Consider the following 16,969-nt stretch of genomic DNA (forward strand, 5'->3'; position numbering starts at 1 on the left):
CCTCTGCTCCTTGTGCAGGGGGTGTTACAGAGAGTTCCGTGGGGCCCAGACCACGAAGGGTTAGGGAGGATTTTTCTGGAGGCCCCCCCCCCTCACATGCAGCTCTCGGGATCTGGCCCCCTTGTGTGGGAGCCTGCCCAGGTGGCAGCGGGGGGCTGAGCGCTGCAGCCAGCGCGGGAGGGGAGCAGTTGTAGAGCCAGGAACGATCTCTGTAAAGTCACTGACCTGCATCGGCCTGTCTCTCCCCCCCCCCCCCCACCAGCACCTGCCTCCCGGCCTGGCTGGCGGGTTCCTGGGCAGCCTGGCAGCAGCCATGAAAACCCCCTGACTTCCTCTGGCCAGAGCCTCTCCCTGAGCCCTTCACGGGAGCGTGTAACTCCAGCCACGGGGCAGAGGCAGGGCCTCGGGGCTCCAGGACTCCTGGATTCTGGGCCTGGATCACTGCGTGATGCGCAGCGTGTCACTGCATAGCCTCATGCCTGCTGCTCCCCCTCCCTTTCGCAGACGGGTACGGCCACCTGCTTCCTAGGGGCCATGCACTCCCTGCACTTACAGCCCTTGGGGGGGGGGGGTCCCAGACAGCCTGGCCCCTGCCCTGTGGGAGCTGGGACCTATGGGGAGGGGGGCAGGGGGCAGAGCCAGCCCCCCAGCGTGCACCTGGCCAGCCCTTCCCCCTAGAGCAGCTGCCCATGGGGCCTCGTGTTGAGCCAGCCCCAGCCCCTGTCCCCATGCACTAGCCGTGGGCTCTGCCCAGTGCTGGAGCAAGGTGCCACCAGGGGGCGCTCAGGGGCTGCAGTGCACCTGGGGCTGCCAGCACGAGGTGGGGGCTGATCCCCAGGCCTGCAATGCCAGGAGGGGGGCGGGGCTGCAGCTGGTGGGATTTTCTCCCCCCGGGGGGTTGCTGAGTGTGTGCACTGAGCTGGGGACGGGTGCCTGGGGGGAGTGCTGTGCCCACTCCAGCTGTGGGGCTGTCCCTGGCTCCAGAGTCTGGGGGTCTCCCCCCTGCCCCCTAGGGAAGAGGCCTGGGGTGGGCCCAAACACCCCTGGCTGGAGGCAAGTGGCAGCCCCCCCTCCCGGGTGTGACCCCATGCCCAGCCCTGTGGGTTACACGCTGCAGAGTGGCTGTGCCACCCCCCGCAGCCCGGGAACCAGAGACCCGCACCGGCGGTGACAGACAAGAGTTGGCTTTATTCACCAGCGGGGCGGCTGTGTCACTGGCAGCTGCCCCGCATCGACACGCAGGACGGGGGGGGGGGGGGTTTCCATGCCACGTCACAACACAGCATCGGGGGGGGGAGTTCTTATTGGGGTGTTTGGAGAGCACAGACACGACAGTCGCACCGGGGGGCGGGGAATCACAAGGGCATAAACGATCCATCAGAATATCAAAAACAGTTCCACGAGGACGGGCGCGAATCACCGGGAGGCGCGTGCAAGCGAATGTACAGCAGCCCTGGGGGCGCGTGCCACACCAGGGCTCCCGCCGGCCGGGCCGCTTGGCTCAGCTCAACATGCTGCGGCCGGACACGGGGCCAGCCGGGCTTATGGCGCTGGGAGGGACGCAGGGCGATAAGCCGGGCCTGGGACACCGCTCCGGGCGGCTGCAGGACGACGAGTTTCTCTTAACACTACAGGACACGACACAGCAACGCAGCCTCCGGCGAGGCCCCTGGGAGCGGGGCTGCAGGAAGAACTTGTGACTTAATGGGGCGGAGGGTCCTCGCCATCGCCCCCTGCGCTGGCACCTGCCAGGGGAGAGGCCGGGGAGGGGCATGAGGGGGCATTGTCATTATTGTGCTGCTGGTGGAGGTGGCGAGGTGGGCGCGGCCATTACGCCTCCGGCTCGTACTCCTGATAGTCCTGCGGGGAAGAGAGACCACGGCTGGCGTGAGCCGGTGATGGTGCAGTGCCAGGGCAAGTGGCACGGCCTCCACGCGAGGGAGCGGCCTGGGCAGCAGCTCCACAAGCTTTGGTGCTCGGGCCTGGCATGGGGCTGCCCCAGGGCCCTTGCCCCCAGCATGTGCTGGGGACCAGCTGCCCTGGCACCTCAGCAGCCACTGCTGAGCTGCAGCCCAGCCGGGCGCCTCAGGCCAGGCAGTGACGTGGGTCCAGCAACAGAGCCCTTGGGCTGGGACGCGGCCTCGCTCCATGTGGGGCTGTGGCCCTGGCTGCATTCCCAGAAGCCTTTGCGCCAGGCTGCACACCCCCTCGCCCCCCCCCGGTCTGCATCAAGGCTGTGGACCCGGCTGCCCCAGTCCCAGGGCAGGGGAGAGCAGCCTCAGGGCTGCCCCAACTGGTGCCTGGGCTGCCCATGGAGCCGAGACCCGCCGGGCACAGAATGCTCTGACCATGCCGGGGGCTGCTTTGGGGCCACCCTCGGGGCATTTCCTCAGCCTGGCAGGGTGAGGGACTGAGCCTGCCCCAGCCAGTGGCCTGTAGGCACATGGGTGACAACTGCCCCGACCTGGGGCCGTGACCAGGCCTGGCGCTTCCCCCTCCAACAGGGCAGGCTGTGGTGTGAGCTGGGGTGCGTGGGGGGCCCCACTAGGCTCAGCCTGACATCACCTCCCAGCCGACCAGGTGTTACCCAGCGCATCGGGTGGGACAATCCCACAGTGCAGAGGGGCCGGGGAACAGCCACAGAGAACCGCAGCCCCCCTGGGCCCTGCCCAGAACTCCCGACTCTGCGAGGGGCATGGGGTGGGCTCCCGTCCCCGCTCCCATGGGCCACGTGGGAGTGAGCTCAGGGCAGGCCATGGGGCTGCTCCCAGTGCCTCAGGGGTCTGACCCCCCGGCCTGGCCCCCGACCTGAGCGTGTCTGGGGAGGGGTTTCCACCCTGGGCGCCAGGGACACCCCGGGTGCCAGGGAGGTGGGCACCAGCGTGGCTGGGAGAGTCAGCTCTTTGTGGCTGGTGCCATGGGCCAGGTCAGCCCATCCCCCGGGCATCCGGGCTCCTGCTCTGCAGAATCGTACCTGGGGCGGCTCCTCGTAGTTCTCACCCTCTGGCTCTAGCAGAGGCTCGATCAGCGGCTCCTCCACGGCCTCCTGCCCGACCTCCTCGGGCTGCAGGGGAGAGGGGGGCATCAGGGGCAGGCCAGGCTCACTGGCTCGTGCAGGAGACAGAGCCAGCTCCCTGAGGGACCCCACTGCCCCCCGCAAGGAACCCATGGACTGGCCCTGCCCGTCCCCTTCCCCCATGCCCATCAGCCCGGCCCCACCTGCCTCCAGGTCCCTGCAGCCCTGAGCTCGGCTGGCTGAGGGGGCGGCTGGGGCCTGCCCGTGCTGCTGCAAGGAGTGGGGAGCAGGGGGGCTGGGTCATGGGGGGGAGCCAGGCTGCCCCACACTGGCCTGTGTGACGGGTTTGGGCTCCTCAGCCTGGGGGCCTGGGGGCAGTGCCCCTCACAGCCGGGGGGGGGGGGCAGCTCCACCTGGCTGCTGGGCCTGTGCAGAGCCCCCTGCCTGCCCCCTCAGGCTCCCAGGCCCTGCCCCGACGTCTGGGCTCAGCTCGGCCCCAGCGATTGGCCTGGCGCAGCCACGTCCTCCCCTCGGAGCTGCCCGCTGCCGTGGCCTCATTGTTTCAGCTGTTCTATTTTCGGATAAGCTGGAAGCAAACGGCTCATTGTGGCAACTCGGCTTGCGGAGGCTGCAGCTGTCGGGCACCTCACGGCTCGCACGGCTCCACTGAGAGCAGCCACGGCAGTGCACATCCCCACACGTGCACCCCCCCCGCACGCACGGCCTTGTACACGCACGCCCATGTCCCCTGCATGTACACACACCCACCCACGCACGGCCTCATAGTCGCACGCACACGTCCCTACACATCCCGTGTACACACCCTTCCACACACACACGTCCATGTACATACGTCCCTGCATGCACCCCCCATCTCCACCCGCCTGTGTGCGGATCCCAGCACACCCCTTAGGTACCCACTGTGCACACCACGTGCCCCCTCAGCAATCCCCTTCCAGCCAGCGGCGCTGCCGTCCTGGCCTTGACGGGGGAGTCGCCCCACAGAGCGAAGAGCCACCAGCTCCTCCTGCTGCTCCCCAGCCGGCCAGGCCTCGCTCCGCTGGCTGCACTGAGGGGCTCGGTGTCCGCGGGCGGCTGGGCGGCCTGGCCGGGGCTCAACCCTCGCCCTGCTGTGCCTGGCTGGGCTCCAGAGAGGGCACCTGGGCCTAGCAGGAGGCAGCAGTGAGGGGTCCGAGCCTGAGCCAGGAACGAGCGGACACTGCAGCACCCGGAGCTGCACGAGGAGCCTAGGGGAAGCTGGTGAGAACTGGCCAGAGCTGGGAGCCCGAGAAGTGGGGGGCTGGAGCGGGAGGGTGGATCCCCTGAGCAGGGGCGGGGAGGCAGAGGGGGGTGGGAAACCGGCTTTCAGGGTATCACTGCCGCTGTGCCCAGGGTGGGGGAGTATCAGACCCTGAGCTGATGTTCCTTTCATGGGCAGAAGACAGGGGAAACTGAGGCAGGCGCACCGGGCAGGGCCTGAGAGCCACCCTGTGGACGTGGGTGCGGGACGCCCCTTGTCCCCCTGGAGAGGCTGCCCCCCCCCCCCCGGCTCGCTGTAGGGACACTCACCTTCAGGTCAGTGGGGAACTCCTCCTTCTTGACCAGGCCCGTGGCGGCCGCGATGTTCCCGGCCCCTGAGATGACGGCCCCCCCCAGCTGGGACGCCTGCTCCTTGGTCTTCTCAGCCACTGAAAGAGGCAGGCGGAGCCGCGTTACAGCACCCAGCTGGGGGGCCCCTCGGCTGCCAGGCAGGGCCTGGCTGGGGCTAGCGCTGGGGGGGCCTGGCTCCTGGGCCTGTGCTCACACTACTAGCCCCCGCAAGGCACCTCCCCTCCAGCCCCGCATGTGCCCTGTGGGGCAGACTCAGCCCTCCCCCTGGCCGGCCAGGCTCACCCCGGTGTGGGGCCATGGGCGGCAGCTCCGAAGCCCGTGTTCTGGCCCCCGTTACATAACGGGCTTTAGGCTGGTGACATCGCAGCCCCCGATTAGCCTGAGCTCGTTAGTGCAGCCACCCACGCGTGGCGCTGGGCCGGGGGATAGAGCAGCTGGTACCTGAGGTGACGCCTTGCACCACGCCTTGGGTTTTGCTTCCTAGAGAGAGCGAGAGAGAGGGGGGTTAGAGGGGCTGGTGCCCGGCGGGGCCAGCGGGGGCTGCCCGCAGAGGGACTGTGGTGTCCGGACAGGCGTGTGGGGCCAAGCCATGGCCGCAGCTGCACAGCACGGGGCTCCACCGCACGGCTCTGCTGATGCCCTGTGACCCGAGCCCGCACCCAGGACGCGCCAGGCCGGCTCCCGTCAGCACCTCCTCGTACTGCCCCCGACACATGCACCCCCCTCACCCCAGGTCTCTCCACTGAGAGGCTGGTGTCTCCCTGGCGATACCCAATGGGGAGGTGGTGGGGGCAGGTTGGGGGGTTCCTGGCTGTCCCAGGAGTGCCCTGCACACGTGGTCTCTACACGCAGCAGTGGGGGGCAGGGGGGGAGCATGCTGCAGAGAATAAAGCAGCCTCAGAGCTGACATTGCCAGGGAGGCAGCTGGGGTCTGCCCAGGACTCGCCACCCTTTGCTCTGGGGTGGAGGCTGCTGCAAGGAGGAACTGTTGGGGTGCTGTGGGGAAGGGGGTTCCATGGGGGGGCGCCGTGGGGAGGGTGGCGCCGTGGGTCTGCTCTGGGCTGGGGGCAGGCAGGCATGTTGCAAAGCCAGCGCTGGTGGAGCCCAAGGCAGCACCGCAGGACAGTGGCCCCTGGGCTGGGCAGGGCTGGGGGCAGTTCTGGAGCAGAGAGCAGCCAGAGCACAGAGACCAGGCTGTGATGCTCAGCCGGGGCTCCAGCGAGCGTCCAGCCACGGCGTGAGACAGGCCCCGTATGGAGCAGCTCGGAGCAGACGGGCACCCTGGGCACCCGCTGCGGTGAAGCTGGAGCTGCAGGCAGGGCCGGCTTTAAGCCAATTCCCCCGATTCCCCGGAATCAGGACCCATGTCCAAGAGGGCCCCGCACCTTAGGAGTCTTTTTAATATATATATTTTTTACTCACCCGGCGGCGGGGGGGGGGGGGGTCTGCTCCGGGGCTTTGGCGGCATTTCGGTGGCGGGGGGTGTCGGCTCCGGGGCTTCGGCAGCATTTCAGCGGCGGGGGGTCCTTCGGTGCCACAGAAGCCCCGGAGAAGACCCACTGCCGCCAAAGTGCCACCAAAGCCCCGGATCTCCGCCGGGTATTCAAATCAGGCCCCGCCCTTCATAAAGCCGCCCTGGCTGCAGGGGCAGGTTTGCCATGAAACTGATTCAGAGCCTGGGTGAAGGGGAGAAGCTTGACCAAGACCCACAGGGAGCGCCGCCCTCCCGAGGCTGAGGAGCCCAGACTCCGCCCAGCACGGATGCTTCAGGGATGCCAGCTGGTGGGTGCGGTGGGATTCTGCTCGCGCCCAGCACGAGGACAGCCCCTGCGGCACATGGAGGGGCCAGGGCAGTGCCCAGGAGGTGCTGTGCTGGCCTGGCAGAGGCTGCCCTCCAACAGGAGGCAGCCAAACGTGGCATCTGCGGGAAGAGGACGTGAGGGAACGCAGGGTCCCCACTGCCCTGGGTCCGAGGCTGGGCGGGAGCAGGTCTAGCGCAGCGGAGAGTCACTTACAACGTCTGACATCCGCACGCGGACTCAGGCTGCCCTGACACTTGACTGAACTGGGAGCAATCCCGTGGGCATCGAGGGGCACCGTCCTCGCCCGCTGGGAATCCCAGCTCGCCTGCCAGGAGTTAGTAACGGATTCACAGGGCAGGTTGTGATAGATCGGGGCAACCCCTGGCTTTGCCAGGTCACACGGGGTAGCAGAAACGTCAGGGTGACGAGCAAAGCGCTAGCACACCCAGGACTCGTTAGCATCCCCCAACGGCCAGCAGGATCCTCGAGCCAGAGACAACAAACGCCGGGGTAAGAGACACAACAGCTGAATGCCTGAGTTTGCCAAGAGCCTGAGACCACAGCTGTGAAAGGGGAACTGCCTGGGGCAGCGCAATTCCAAGGCCAATGGCTCTGGGGGACCCTGCCAACCCTGCCCCACTCCTCAGCGGCTGGGGTGCCCCAGATGGACCCCTGCAGTTCCCAAGGGGGGTGGCCTGGGGCCCTGGTGCAGGGATGGAGGTTCTGCACTGACCGGGCGCGTGGCCTGGCATTGCACTGGGGACGGCAGGTCCATGGGCCCCCTTGGAGGTGAGGGCAGCTGTGGGTCACGTTCCAGGGCCTGGGACCCCCTGGCTCTGGCGTCCTGCCCTTCGCCCGGGGCTGAACCTCCCCCCGCCCCCCCCGCTCCAGCGCCTGGGCTCAGCCTGGCCTGCTGCTCCCAGCTGATGGCAGGGCGGGGAGCCCCCGGGCCCCCCAGGGCTGGATGCAGGCACCGCGGCCGGGGCGTGGGCAGAGCCTCCCGCACCTGCCCGTCTATCGCCCCCCAGCCCCCGCAGCCTTACCCACGTAGAGCACCCCCTCCTTGGTCTTCTCCGCAGCCTCCGCCACCCCCTGCTTGGTCTTCTCCGCCGCAGCGACCACCCCCTCCTTGGCCTTGGACAAGCCCTTCATGAACGCGTCCATGGCGGCGGCTCTGCATGGAGACAGACCCGCAAGATGGCTCCGGGAGCCCCCCCGTGCCAGGGCAGCCCGGGCACAGCTGCACCCCCCGGCGCAGGGAGCGGCTCCTCCCGGGCGCACCCCCGCCTAGTGCTTCCCCGGCGGGGGGGCACGGACCGACCCCCCCCGGCTCGGTTCCGAGCCCAGCGCCCCAGATCTCGGCCCCCCCCCCGCCGGCTGCCCTTGAAACGCAGGAGGGATGCAAAGAACCGGGCGGGGGGGGGGCACAAGCCGGGCAGCTCCTGGGGGGCGGGGGGGTCCCTGCTGCGGTCCGTGCCCCCCCCCCCGGGCCGCCTCTCACCTGCAATCGGCGATGGCGCTGGGCGCTCAGCGCGGCTCTGCCATGGAGCGCTTCGCCCTGCTGAATATTGCGCTGCGCCGGCCGCCCTACAGCCGCGGGCGAGGGGATTTCATCAGCAGCGCGCAGGCTGCACTGCGCCGCCCCTCCTCGCTGCCCGGATGAACGGGGACCCCTGGGCCGGTCCCCTGCCTGGCTCCTGCGGGGGCGGGGGGATAGGGACTCTAGCGGCAGCTCGGGAGGGAGGGGGGCTCCCCACTCCACACACCATGTGGCTGGGGGAGGTGGGATGGCTGCGCTCCGGGGATGCAGGGAGCGCAGTGGGGCAGGGCTAGGGCAGGGAGCGCAGTGGGACAGGGTTGGGGGGATGCAGGGAGCGCAGTGGGGCAGGGCTGAGGCAGGGAGAGCCATGGGACAGGGTGGGAGGAATGCAGGGAGTGCAGTGGGGCAGGACGGGATGGGGCAGGGAGCGCAGTGGGGCAGGATGGGATGGGGCAGGGAGTGCAGTGGGGCAGGGCTGGGGGAATGCAGGGAGTGCAGTGGGGCAGGGCTGGGGGAATGCGGGGAGCGCAGTGGGGCAGGACGGGATGGGGCAGGGAGCGCAGTGGGGCAGGATGGGATGGGGCAGGGAGTGCAGTGGGGCAGGGCTGGGGGAATGCGGGGAGCGCAGTGGGGCAGGGCTGGGGGAATGCAGGGAGCGCAGTGGGGCAGGATGGGATGGGGCAGGGAGTGCAGTGGGGCAGGGCTGGGGGAATGCAGGGAGCGCAGTGGGGCAGGATGGGATGGGGCAGGGAGTGCAGTGGGGCAGGGCTGGGGGAATGCGGGGAGCGCAGTGGGGCAGGGCTGGGGGAATGCGGGGAGCGCAGTGGGGCAGGGAGCGCAGTGGGGCAGGGCTGGGGAATGCAGGGAGCGCAGTGGGGCAGGATGGGATGGGGCAGGGAGCGCAGTGGGGCAGGGCTGGGGGAATGCAGGGAGCGCAGTGGGGCAGGATGGGATGGGGCAGGGAGTGCAGTGGGGCAGGGCTGGGGGAATGCAGGGAGCGCAGTGGGGCAGGATGGGATGGGGCAGGGAGCGCAGTGGGGCAGGGCTGGGGGAATGCAGGGAGCGCAGTGGGGCAGGGATAACCCACAGGCTTGGCCCTTGTGCAGCCACCCACGGCCCCAGGGTGTGACTCAGATGGGGAGCCAGGGGCCCCTGGTGCCCGCAGCCCCAGATGGAGGCAGGGCCCGGGCCCGGGCCCGGGCAGCATGTCCCTCTGCCCCCCACGTCCATTCTGCCTGGGGCTGTGGGGGCTGCTCGGGAAATCAGAGCCAGGGCCCCACAATGCACAGCCCTGGGGCAGGAGAGACCCACCGCCCCCTCGTGGGTGCCCATGAACTGCGGCCTGGGACCTCCAGCGGCTGGGGTCAGAGGTCAGCGTCGCAAGGTGATTACAGCTGGGCCTTTAAGAGTCTGGGTTCCAGATAAAAGGAGCTCTGCAGGGGGTGGGCCCTACTCAGGGAAGATGGCTGCAGCTGAGATGGTGAGTTGCACCATGGGTGCCTGGCTGCTCTGAGCCCCGCCGGGAGCTCCCCCTCCAGCCTGAGGTGCCAGCCCCTGGGCACGTGTGTGGAGCCAGGGCCTGGCTCTGCGGTGTTCATGGGAGACCCCCAGCAGCCAGTTTAAAGTGCCCTGCTGGGGGGGTGGCAGGGAGGGGGCAGGATCTGGGGTGGGCTGGTGTTCCCCTGCCACTAACCCACACGTTCCTGCCCTGTGCTGGGAGGGTCCCAGCTGCTGCAGTGGCTCCTGGGGCCTGGGCAGGATGCTCCCTGCCGTGTGCTCTGCCCAGGGCTGTGCCAGCCCCTGGGTTAAATGGGCTCAGGTGGCTGCAGGCAGGGCCATGGCACCAGTGTGGCGGGGCAGGCTCGGCCCTACATGGCTTGACTCAGCGGCCCTGGGGCAGGCTCTGCCTGGGGGCACGTCCCAGCCCTGCAGCGGCAGCAGAGGGAGGTGGGGGGCTGAGGGTGTGGAGGAGACAGCAAGCAGCAACCTCGGCAGCACTGCCAAAGTGACAGTCCCTGTGCCCCCCTGGCACTGCCGGTGCGTGGGGCAGGCTGGGTCCCGGGGAGGCTGCTGAACCGCTCTGGAGCCTGGTTCCTGCCCTGGGGCCTCTGTGGGCAGGTCCTGAGCCAGGGAGTCCCTGTCTCTCTCGGGGCACGTGGGGCTCCGGCAGCCATGTTGTTAGTCTCTGGCCATGGGGCTGGAGCGCTCTGCACCCAGTGCTTGTGGGGCTGGAGCTGGGGTGAGGCTGGCTTGGTTACTCACGGGGCTCTGCTCGCCCACCCTCTGGGGTCCCCTCGAAGCCCTGCAGAGTCTGCAGGGCCGTGGGTCCCGCCCCGCGCCTTATGCTGGTGTGTGGCAGGGGGGCGCTCTGCACAGGCGAGAGGAGCAGAGGCGGCGAAAGGCACGAAGGGAGGCACTCGCTGCCGAGATCTTGGACAAGCATCCCCTGCAGAACAGGTACCGTCTGGGCTGGGGGGGGGGGGGGCTGCAGCTTGTGCCGGGGGAGGGCCTCTGGCACCCCCCGTTTATTCCTGCCTGTCGCTCCCCACCCCGCGTGGGTCCCTCCTCCAGTGCTCTGTGCTGCTCGCCCGGGTGCTGCCGTGAAACACCCACCCTGGGGCTAGGCTGGTGAGGTGCCCTGGGGGTACCCTGCCCCCCAGAGGTGCTGTGGGCCTGTGGTGCTTGGCCGTAGCCACAGGGCAGAGCAGGAGGTAGAGGTGGCTCTGACTGCCAGATGGGAGCCCCCCTTGGAGCCCCCCAGCTTTGGGGAAAGGCCACGTGGGGTCCTGGACTTCAGAGGGGTCACGGAGTCTGATCATCCAGTCTGACCCCATGTGTCACCAGCCCCCAGTGTCTTCCCCCCCCCCCCCCGCCCTCAACAATTGACAGGAGACCAGAATCTCCCAGCCCACAGCAGGCTGGACAGGGACAGATGGGGGGGCACTGGGGGTGGGGGGCATGGATGGACAAGGGGCACCGGGGGCGGGGGGGCGTGGCTGGATGAGGGGCACGGCTGGATGAGGGGCACCGGGGGCTGAGCCTTGCAGTGGCAGGGAGAGGGTTAAGTGAAACACCCCCAGATAATCCTGGTGAGTGACCCGCACCCCGTGCTGCAGAGGGAGGTGACCCCCCCCCCCAAGGTCACTGCCAGTCTGATCTGGGGAAATTCCTTCCTAACCCCACCCCTAGTGACCAGTCAGAGCCTGGGCGTGTCAGTGCAGCCAGCCAAGCAGAGCCCTTGTGATGGGGCGGGGGGGGGGGGAGACACACAGACCTGTCAGTGAAGGGGGTGATTTGGGTTTGGTTATATTGGCTAGGGGAGCTGGTAGAGGGTGGAGGGTGGCCAGAGATGGTGTGTGGCAGGGGGCTGGCTGGGGGTGTGGCAGGGCTGGGTGGGCACAGGGTGTGTGGGGTGAGGGGGTGGCAGCTGGCTGGCTGCATGGGAGCTGGATGGCCAGAGGGGGGTGTTGTGGCTGTGTGGGCACAAGGGCATGTGGTGTGGGGGGGGTGTTTGGTCACCCAGCCCCTATTGGCCCACGCAGCTGAGAGGGTGCGTGGCAGGGGCTGTGTGGGCCCGGAGGGGCTGGGTGAGCGTGGCCGGGGCTGGGTGGCCGGCGGGGGGAGGGGTGATGTCTGCTCTCACTGTGTGGGGCTGGGTGAGTGTGGCAGGGGCTGGGTGGCTGGCGGGGGGGGGTGACGTCTGCTCTCGCTGTGTGGGGCTGGGTGAGCGTGGCAGGGGCTGGGTTGCCGGTGGGGGGGGGTTATGTCTGCTCTCGGCTGTGTGGGGCTGGGTGAGCGTGGCCGGGGCACGCGGGCCGGCGGGGGGGGCTGATGTCTGCTCTCGGCTGTGTGGGGCTGGGTGAGCGTGGCCGGGGCTGGGTGGCCAGCGGGGGGGGGGGTGACGTCTGCTCTCGCTGTGTGGGGCTGGGTGAGCGTGGCAGGGGCTGGGTGGCCGGCCGGTGGGGGGGGGTGACGTCTGCTCTCGCTGTGTGGGGCGGGGTGAGCGTGGCAGGGGCTGGGTGGCCGGCGGGGGGGGTGTGTGATGTCTGCTCTCGCTGTGTGGGGCTGGGTGAGCGTGGCCGGGGCTGGGTGGCCGGCGGGGGGGGGGTGATGTCTGCTCTCGGCTGTGTGGGGCTGGGTGAGCGTGGCCGGGGCTGGGTGGCCGGCGGGGGGGGTGTGGGAGTTCTGCTCTCGGCTGTGTGGGGCTGGGTGAGCGTGGCAGGGGCTGGGTGGCCGGCGGGGGGGGGGGTGATGTCTGCTCTCGGCTGTGTGGGGCTGGGTGAGCGTGGCAGGGGCTGGGTGGCCGGCCGGGGGGAGGGGGTGACGTCTGCTCTCGCTGTGTGGGGCTGGGTGAGCGTGGCCGGGGCTGGGTGGCCGGCGGGGGGGGGGGTGGTGATGTCTGCTCTCGGCTGTGTGGGGCTGGGTGAGCGTGGCCGGGGCTGGGTGGCCGGCGGGGGGGGGGGGTGACGTCTGCTCTCGGCTGTGTGGGGCTGGGTGAGCGTGGCCGGGGCTGGGTGGCCGGCGGGGGGGGGGTGATGTCTGCTCTCGGCTGTGTGGGGCTGGGTGAGCGTGGCAGGGGCTGGGTGGCCGGCGGGGGGGGGGGGTGGTGTCTGCTCTCGGCTGTGTGGGGCTGGGTGAGCGTGGCAGGGGCTGGGTGGCCGGCCGGGGGGAGGGGGTGACGTCTGCTCTCGCTGTGTGGGGCTGGGTGAGCGTGGCCGGGGCTGGGTGGCCGGGGGGGGGGGGGTGATGTCTGCTCTCGGCTGTGTGGGGCTGGGTGAGTGTGGCCGGGGCTGGGTGGCCGGCGGGGGGGGGGGGGGTGACGTCTGCTCTCGCTGTGTGGGGCTGGGTGAGCGTGGCCGGGGCTGGGTGGCCGGCGGGGGGGGGGGGGGGGGGTCACGTCTGCACACGCTGTGTGGGGCTGGGTGAGCGTGGCCGGGGCTGGGTGGCCGGCGGGGGGGGGGGGGGTGTGTGACGTCTGCTCTCGCTGTGTGGGGCTGGGTGAGTGTGGCCGGGGCTGGGTGGCCGGCGGGGGGGGGGGGGTGACGTCTGCTCTCGCTGTGTGGGGCTGGGTGAGCGTGGCCGGGGCTGGGTGGCCGGCGGGGGGGGGAGGGGGTGACGTCTGCTCTCGCTGTGTGGGGCTGGGTGAGTGTGGCCAGGGCTGGGTGGCCGGTGGGGGGGGTGGGTGATGTCTGCTCTCGCTGTGTGGGGCTGGGTGAGCGTGGCAGGGGCTGGGTGGCCGGCGGGGGGGGGGTGTGTGACGTCTGCTCTCGCTGTGTGGCTCTAACCTGCCCTGTCCCTCCCTCCAGGTGGGCTCTTTGGTTCTTCAAAAATGACAAGAGCAAGACGTGGCAGGCGAACCTGCGCCTGGTGACCAAGTTCAGCACCGCGGAGGATTTCTGGGCGTGAGTTCCCCTCGGGTCCCTGCTGCCGGGGGCAGGGTCACTTCAACTTGTGCAGAGGGATCTTGGGGGCTCCCCTGTCTGAGGGGGGCGACGGCCCTCGTAGGCAGGAGGGCCTGGCTGCAGGCCCGGGAGTCAGGGCTGGCCTCTCCCCTGGTGTCTGCATGGGGACTGTGCCCAGGCCCCGGGGCTTGGCAGAGGGGAGTTGGGGTTCAGTGTCTCTGACCCACAGGGGAGGGTGTTCACCCTGCTGGGCCCCAGGTGGTGTTGGGGGGGGCAGGGGCTTTGGGGGGCTGCTGCTCCAGATTCTTCTGTCGGCCACTAACCCGCTCTCTCCGTGCTGGCGCCGGGCAGGCTGTACAGCCACATCCAGCTGGCCAGCAAGCTGACGTCGGGCTGCGACTACTCCCTCTTCAAGGTAGGGTCCCCGCACCCCCCGGCAGTGCCAGTCCTCGGGGGCACCCAGGGGGCACCCAGGGGTGCTGAGGAGCTTGCTGGCCCCAGGGGGTGGGAGCTCGCTGGGTCCGTCTGTGTGCCAGGGCCTGGTCTGAGGGATCCCGCCCGCGGGGTGTGAGACAAGCCGAGGGGCAGCGCGACGCTGGGGGAAGGAGAGGCTGCAGGAGAGGCTGGGGGTGACTTTGGGGGAGGCTGGCTGCTGCCTGCGCCCCTTGACTCGCCACCTCCCTGGCCCAGGACGGGATCGAGCCCATGTGGGAAGACAACCGGAACAAGCGGGGCGGGCGCTGGCTCATCACACTGGCCAAGCAGCAGAGGCACACGGAGCTGGACCGCTTCTGGCTGGAGACAGTGAGTGAGAGTCGCACCCCTGCGCCCCGAGCTCCCCTTGTGCCCCGTCCCACAGCCGGGCTGGGCGGGTTCTACGCCCCCAGGCTCTGTCATGCCCCCGGCCCCGCTGCCCCTCTGCGCAAGGCGGGCTGGATACCGGACACAGCTCCCCTGGTGGGGCAGGAATCCTCGGCAGCTCCTCATGGTCAACCCTTCAGGGCCTCTCGGGTCTGGCGCGCCCGGCTTCTCCCAGGGGGCTGCCGGGTTGAGCCAGCAGCACCCTCCTTGCCGTGGGGCAGAGTAGCGGTTCCTCAAGGGCACCGCGCTGCCTCCCTGGGGGATGGGTGCTGGCCTGGCCGCCTGGGTGACCCAGGGACCTTTACCCTCCCCCCCCATGCAGCTGCTGTGTCTGATTGGCGAGACGTTCGGCCCATACAGCGAGGACGTCTGCGGGGCCGTCATCAACATCCGGGCCAAGGGAGACAAGATCGCCGTCTGGACCCGAGAGGCGGAGAACCGGGACGGGGTCACCCACATTGGGTAACGTGGCTCTGCCTGGGGGGCGGGGGGGGGGCGGGTCTGGGCCGGGCTGGGCTCAGGCCCTGTTGCAGTGACTGCCGGGAGCTCCCCACTGGCGCTGGGCAGGTGCTGTTCTGCATCGGTGCCTCTGGCTCCCCGCAGCAGGGCACATGGCTGGTAGGTCTCCCGAGGCTGAGGGGGGCCCTGAGCCGGGAGTCCCGGGGGCTGTGGGGCTGTGGGAGGGCAGAACCCAAGAGCGCTCCCTCTCTCTCTCTCTCTCTCCCCCCAGGCGGGTGTATAAGGAGCGCCTGGGGCTGTCCCACAAGGTGGTGATCGGGTACCAGGCCCACGCGGACACGGCCACCAAGAGCGGCTCCCTCACCAAGAACAAGTTTGTGGTGTGAGCGCCGGGCTGGGCTCCTGGGCCTGACGGCAGCGCCCTGCCGGGCTGTGGGGGAGCGGGGTGTTGAGGCTGGGGCCTTCCCCTGACGGGCTGGGCTGGGCTGGGCTGGGGCAGGACTCTGCCTGCTGTGGCAAGCAAGATGTAAATTCCCACAATGCAAGTGCTGCATCCAAACGCCGACTCTGTGTCTGCCTGCAGGGGGAGGGGGCTGGGCCTCGCGCCCCCGCCTGCCAGCTCCAGCAGAGGAGGCTCTGGGAGCGTGGCGGGGAGGGTGCATGGGGGCTCCAGCACTGAAGATGCCTGGGCAGATGCCCGCTGGTGCAGGTGCACAGAGGGGAGGCTGGGCCCACCTGACATGGAGAGTGATGTGCCCCCCAGCTCTGTCTGTGGGACTGCGGTCCAGCCCCCCTGCTGCTACCAGCTAGGTACCCCTTGCTGCAGCCCTGCCCTGGGGACCGCAGTGCCCACCCCCTGCTCCTGAGCCGCCTGGCGCAGGGGGAGCTGCCCCATAGGGCTCCCCTCTCTCTCGGCTTCCCCTGCAGCAGGAGCATGTGTGGGGTAGGGGGCCCTACTCTGCATGGCCGGGACTGGAATCACGCCAGGCTCCTGCTCCTTCAGGCCGCGGGAGGGGACAGAGCGACAGGGCCACGCTCCCCGTGCCTGGCCCCGGCCTAGCCTGCTGGTTCCTGTGGGGTGCCTGCTGCTGGGCTGCCCTGGGTGGGACAGGGGGGTTCGCAGAGCACCCAGCTCCACTCACGCTCTGCTACGGGGGCACCTTGCTTGGCTCTGGACGGGCCCAGCCCGGCAGCCTGTCCCATGCCGCCTCTGGGCAGTGCTGACCCAGCAGCAGAGTGGGCTGCCAGGGGGGAGCACGTGACACAGAGCTGCTGCCCTGCCCATTCCCCAGAACGAGGCCTTGATGCCTGGCAGGGGTCGAGTGGGCACAGGCATTCTGGGGCAGGCTCGGGGGGGGCAGCATGGGGGGGAATCCCTCCGGGCCCCTGGCCCTGCCCTCCTGGCTGAGGGGAAAGCAGAGTCCAGCTGGGCTCCCTGCGGGTGGAGTTGGGGGGCTGCCTGTGGGGGAGGAGGGTAGCAGTGACTCAAGGAGCCCAGCAGGCAAGGGAGTGAGCCCCCCCGCTGGACCCCTGCCCCAGGCTCTGGAGCCCTGGCTGCCTGGTGCAGCCCCTCGGCATGGGCCGTGGGGAGCAGTGTCAGGAGCTCCCCTGCCCCAGGGGCCGCTGTGGGGCCCAACCAGGGCGTGGCCCCATGGAGGAGGTGAGATGCTGCTCCCGGTTCTTGTGATCAGGGAGCTGGCCGGGCTCTGGCTCCCTGTGCCGGGCTCTGGGTGCTGATGGGCCAGTGCACGGGGGGGGGGGGGGGTTGTTCCCCGGGCAGGGCTGAGCCGTCCAGTCAGCGCTTTCCCTGGGTGGGGGGTCCGAGAGGCCTGCCCCCAGCTGCCCTTCGGGCCAGGCCAGGCTCAGCAGCCTGGAGCCAGCCCGCAGCAGGGGCAGCGCTGACCTGCCTTGTGGCTTCTGGCTTCATTAAAAACGTCCGTGAAGGGGACGTCCCAGCCTAAGGCCTGCTCGGGTCTTTGCTCCTGGCCCTGCTGCAGCTCGTTGGCTGGTGCCACTGGGCCTAGGCGCCTCCGGCAGCAGGCCACGGTGCAGCGCTGTTTAAGGACCTTTCCCGAGGGCTTTTCACAGCCCGTGCAGGGAGGGACGGATCCATACGGAGCCCGTATCTACTGGGCAGCAGGGCCAGAGTCCCTGCACCGCTCAGCTGCCAGAGCGGCCTCCGGCAAAGGCAGCCGAGGGGTTGTGGGTGAGGAGCAGCAGCAAAGGTGGGGGAAGCTTAGGCTGGGCTAAAAGGGGCTGTGGGTCAGGATGGGGGAGG

General features: G+C 69.7%; 2 protein-coding genes across 2 annotated transcripts; one reads left to right on the plus strand and one right to left on the minus strand.

The window, feature by feature from the left end:
- Positions 1–1,042: 1,042 nt before the first annotated feature.
- On the minus strand, positions 1,043–8,104 carry SNCB (synuclein beta). Its single transcript, XM_045028220.1, has 6 exons — positions 7,931–8,104; positions 7,473–7,603; positions 5,069–5,107; positions 4,586–4,704; positions 2,975–3,064; positions 1,043–1,860 (listed from the first exon to the last, which is right to left on the minus strand). The coding sequence occupies exons 2-6, from the start codon at positions 7,591–7,593 to the stop codon at positions 1,831–1,833; spliced, it is 399 nt and encodes a 132-aa protein (XP_044884155.1). The 5' UTR covers positions 7,594–7,603; positions 7,931–8,104; the 3' UTR covers positions 1,043–1,830.
- Positions 8,105–9,358: 1,254 nt separating this feature from the next.
- Positions 9,359–15,461, plus strand: EIF4E1B (eukaryotic translation initiation factor 4E family member 1B). The gene is made up of 7 exons (XM_045028137.1): positions 9,359–9,449; positions 10,329–10,426; positions 13,276–13,371; positions 13,723–13,786; positions 14,062–14,175; positions 14,555–14,694; positions 14,963–15,461. Exons 1-7 carry the CDS (start codon positions 9,432–9,434, stop codon positions 15,075–15,077), a joined length of 645 nt encoding a protein of 214 aa, XP_044884072.1. The 5' UTR covers positions 9,359–9,431; the 3' UTR covers positions 15,078–15,461.
- Positions 15,462–16,969: the final 1,508 nt, after the last annotated feature.

Source organism: Mauremys mutica, chromosome 8 (assembly GCF_020497125.1).
Source record: "Mauremys mutica isolate MM-2020 ecotype Southern chromosome 8, ASM2049712v1, whole genome shotgun sequence".
Classification (NCBI taxonomy): Eukaryota; Metazoa; Chordata; order Testudines; family Geoemydidae; genus Mauremys; species Mauremys mutica.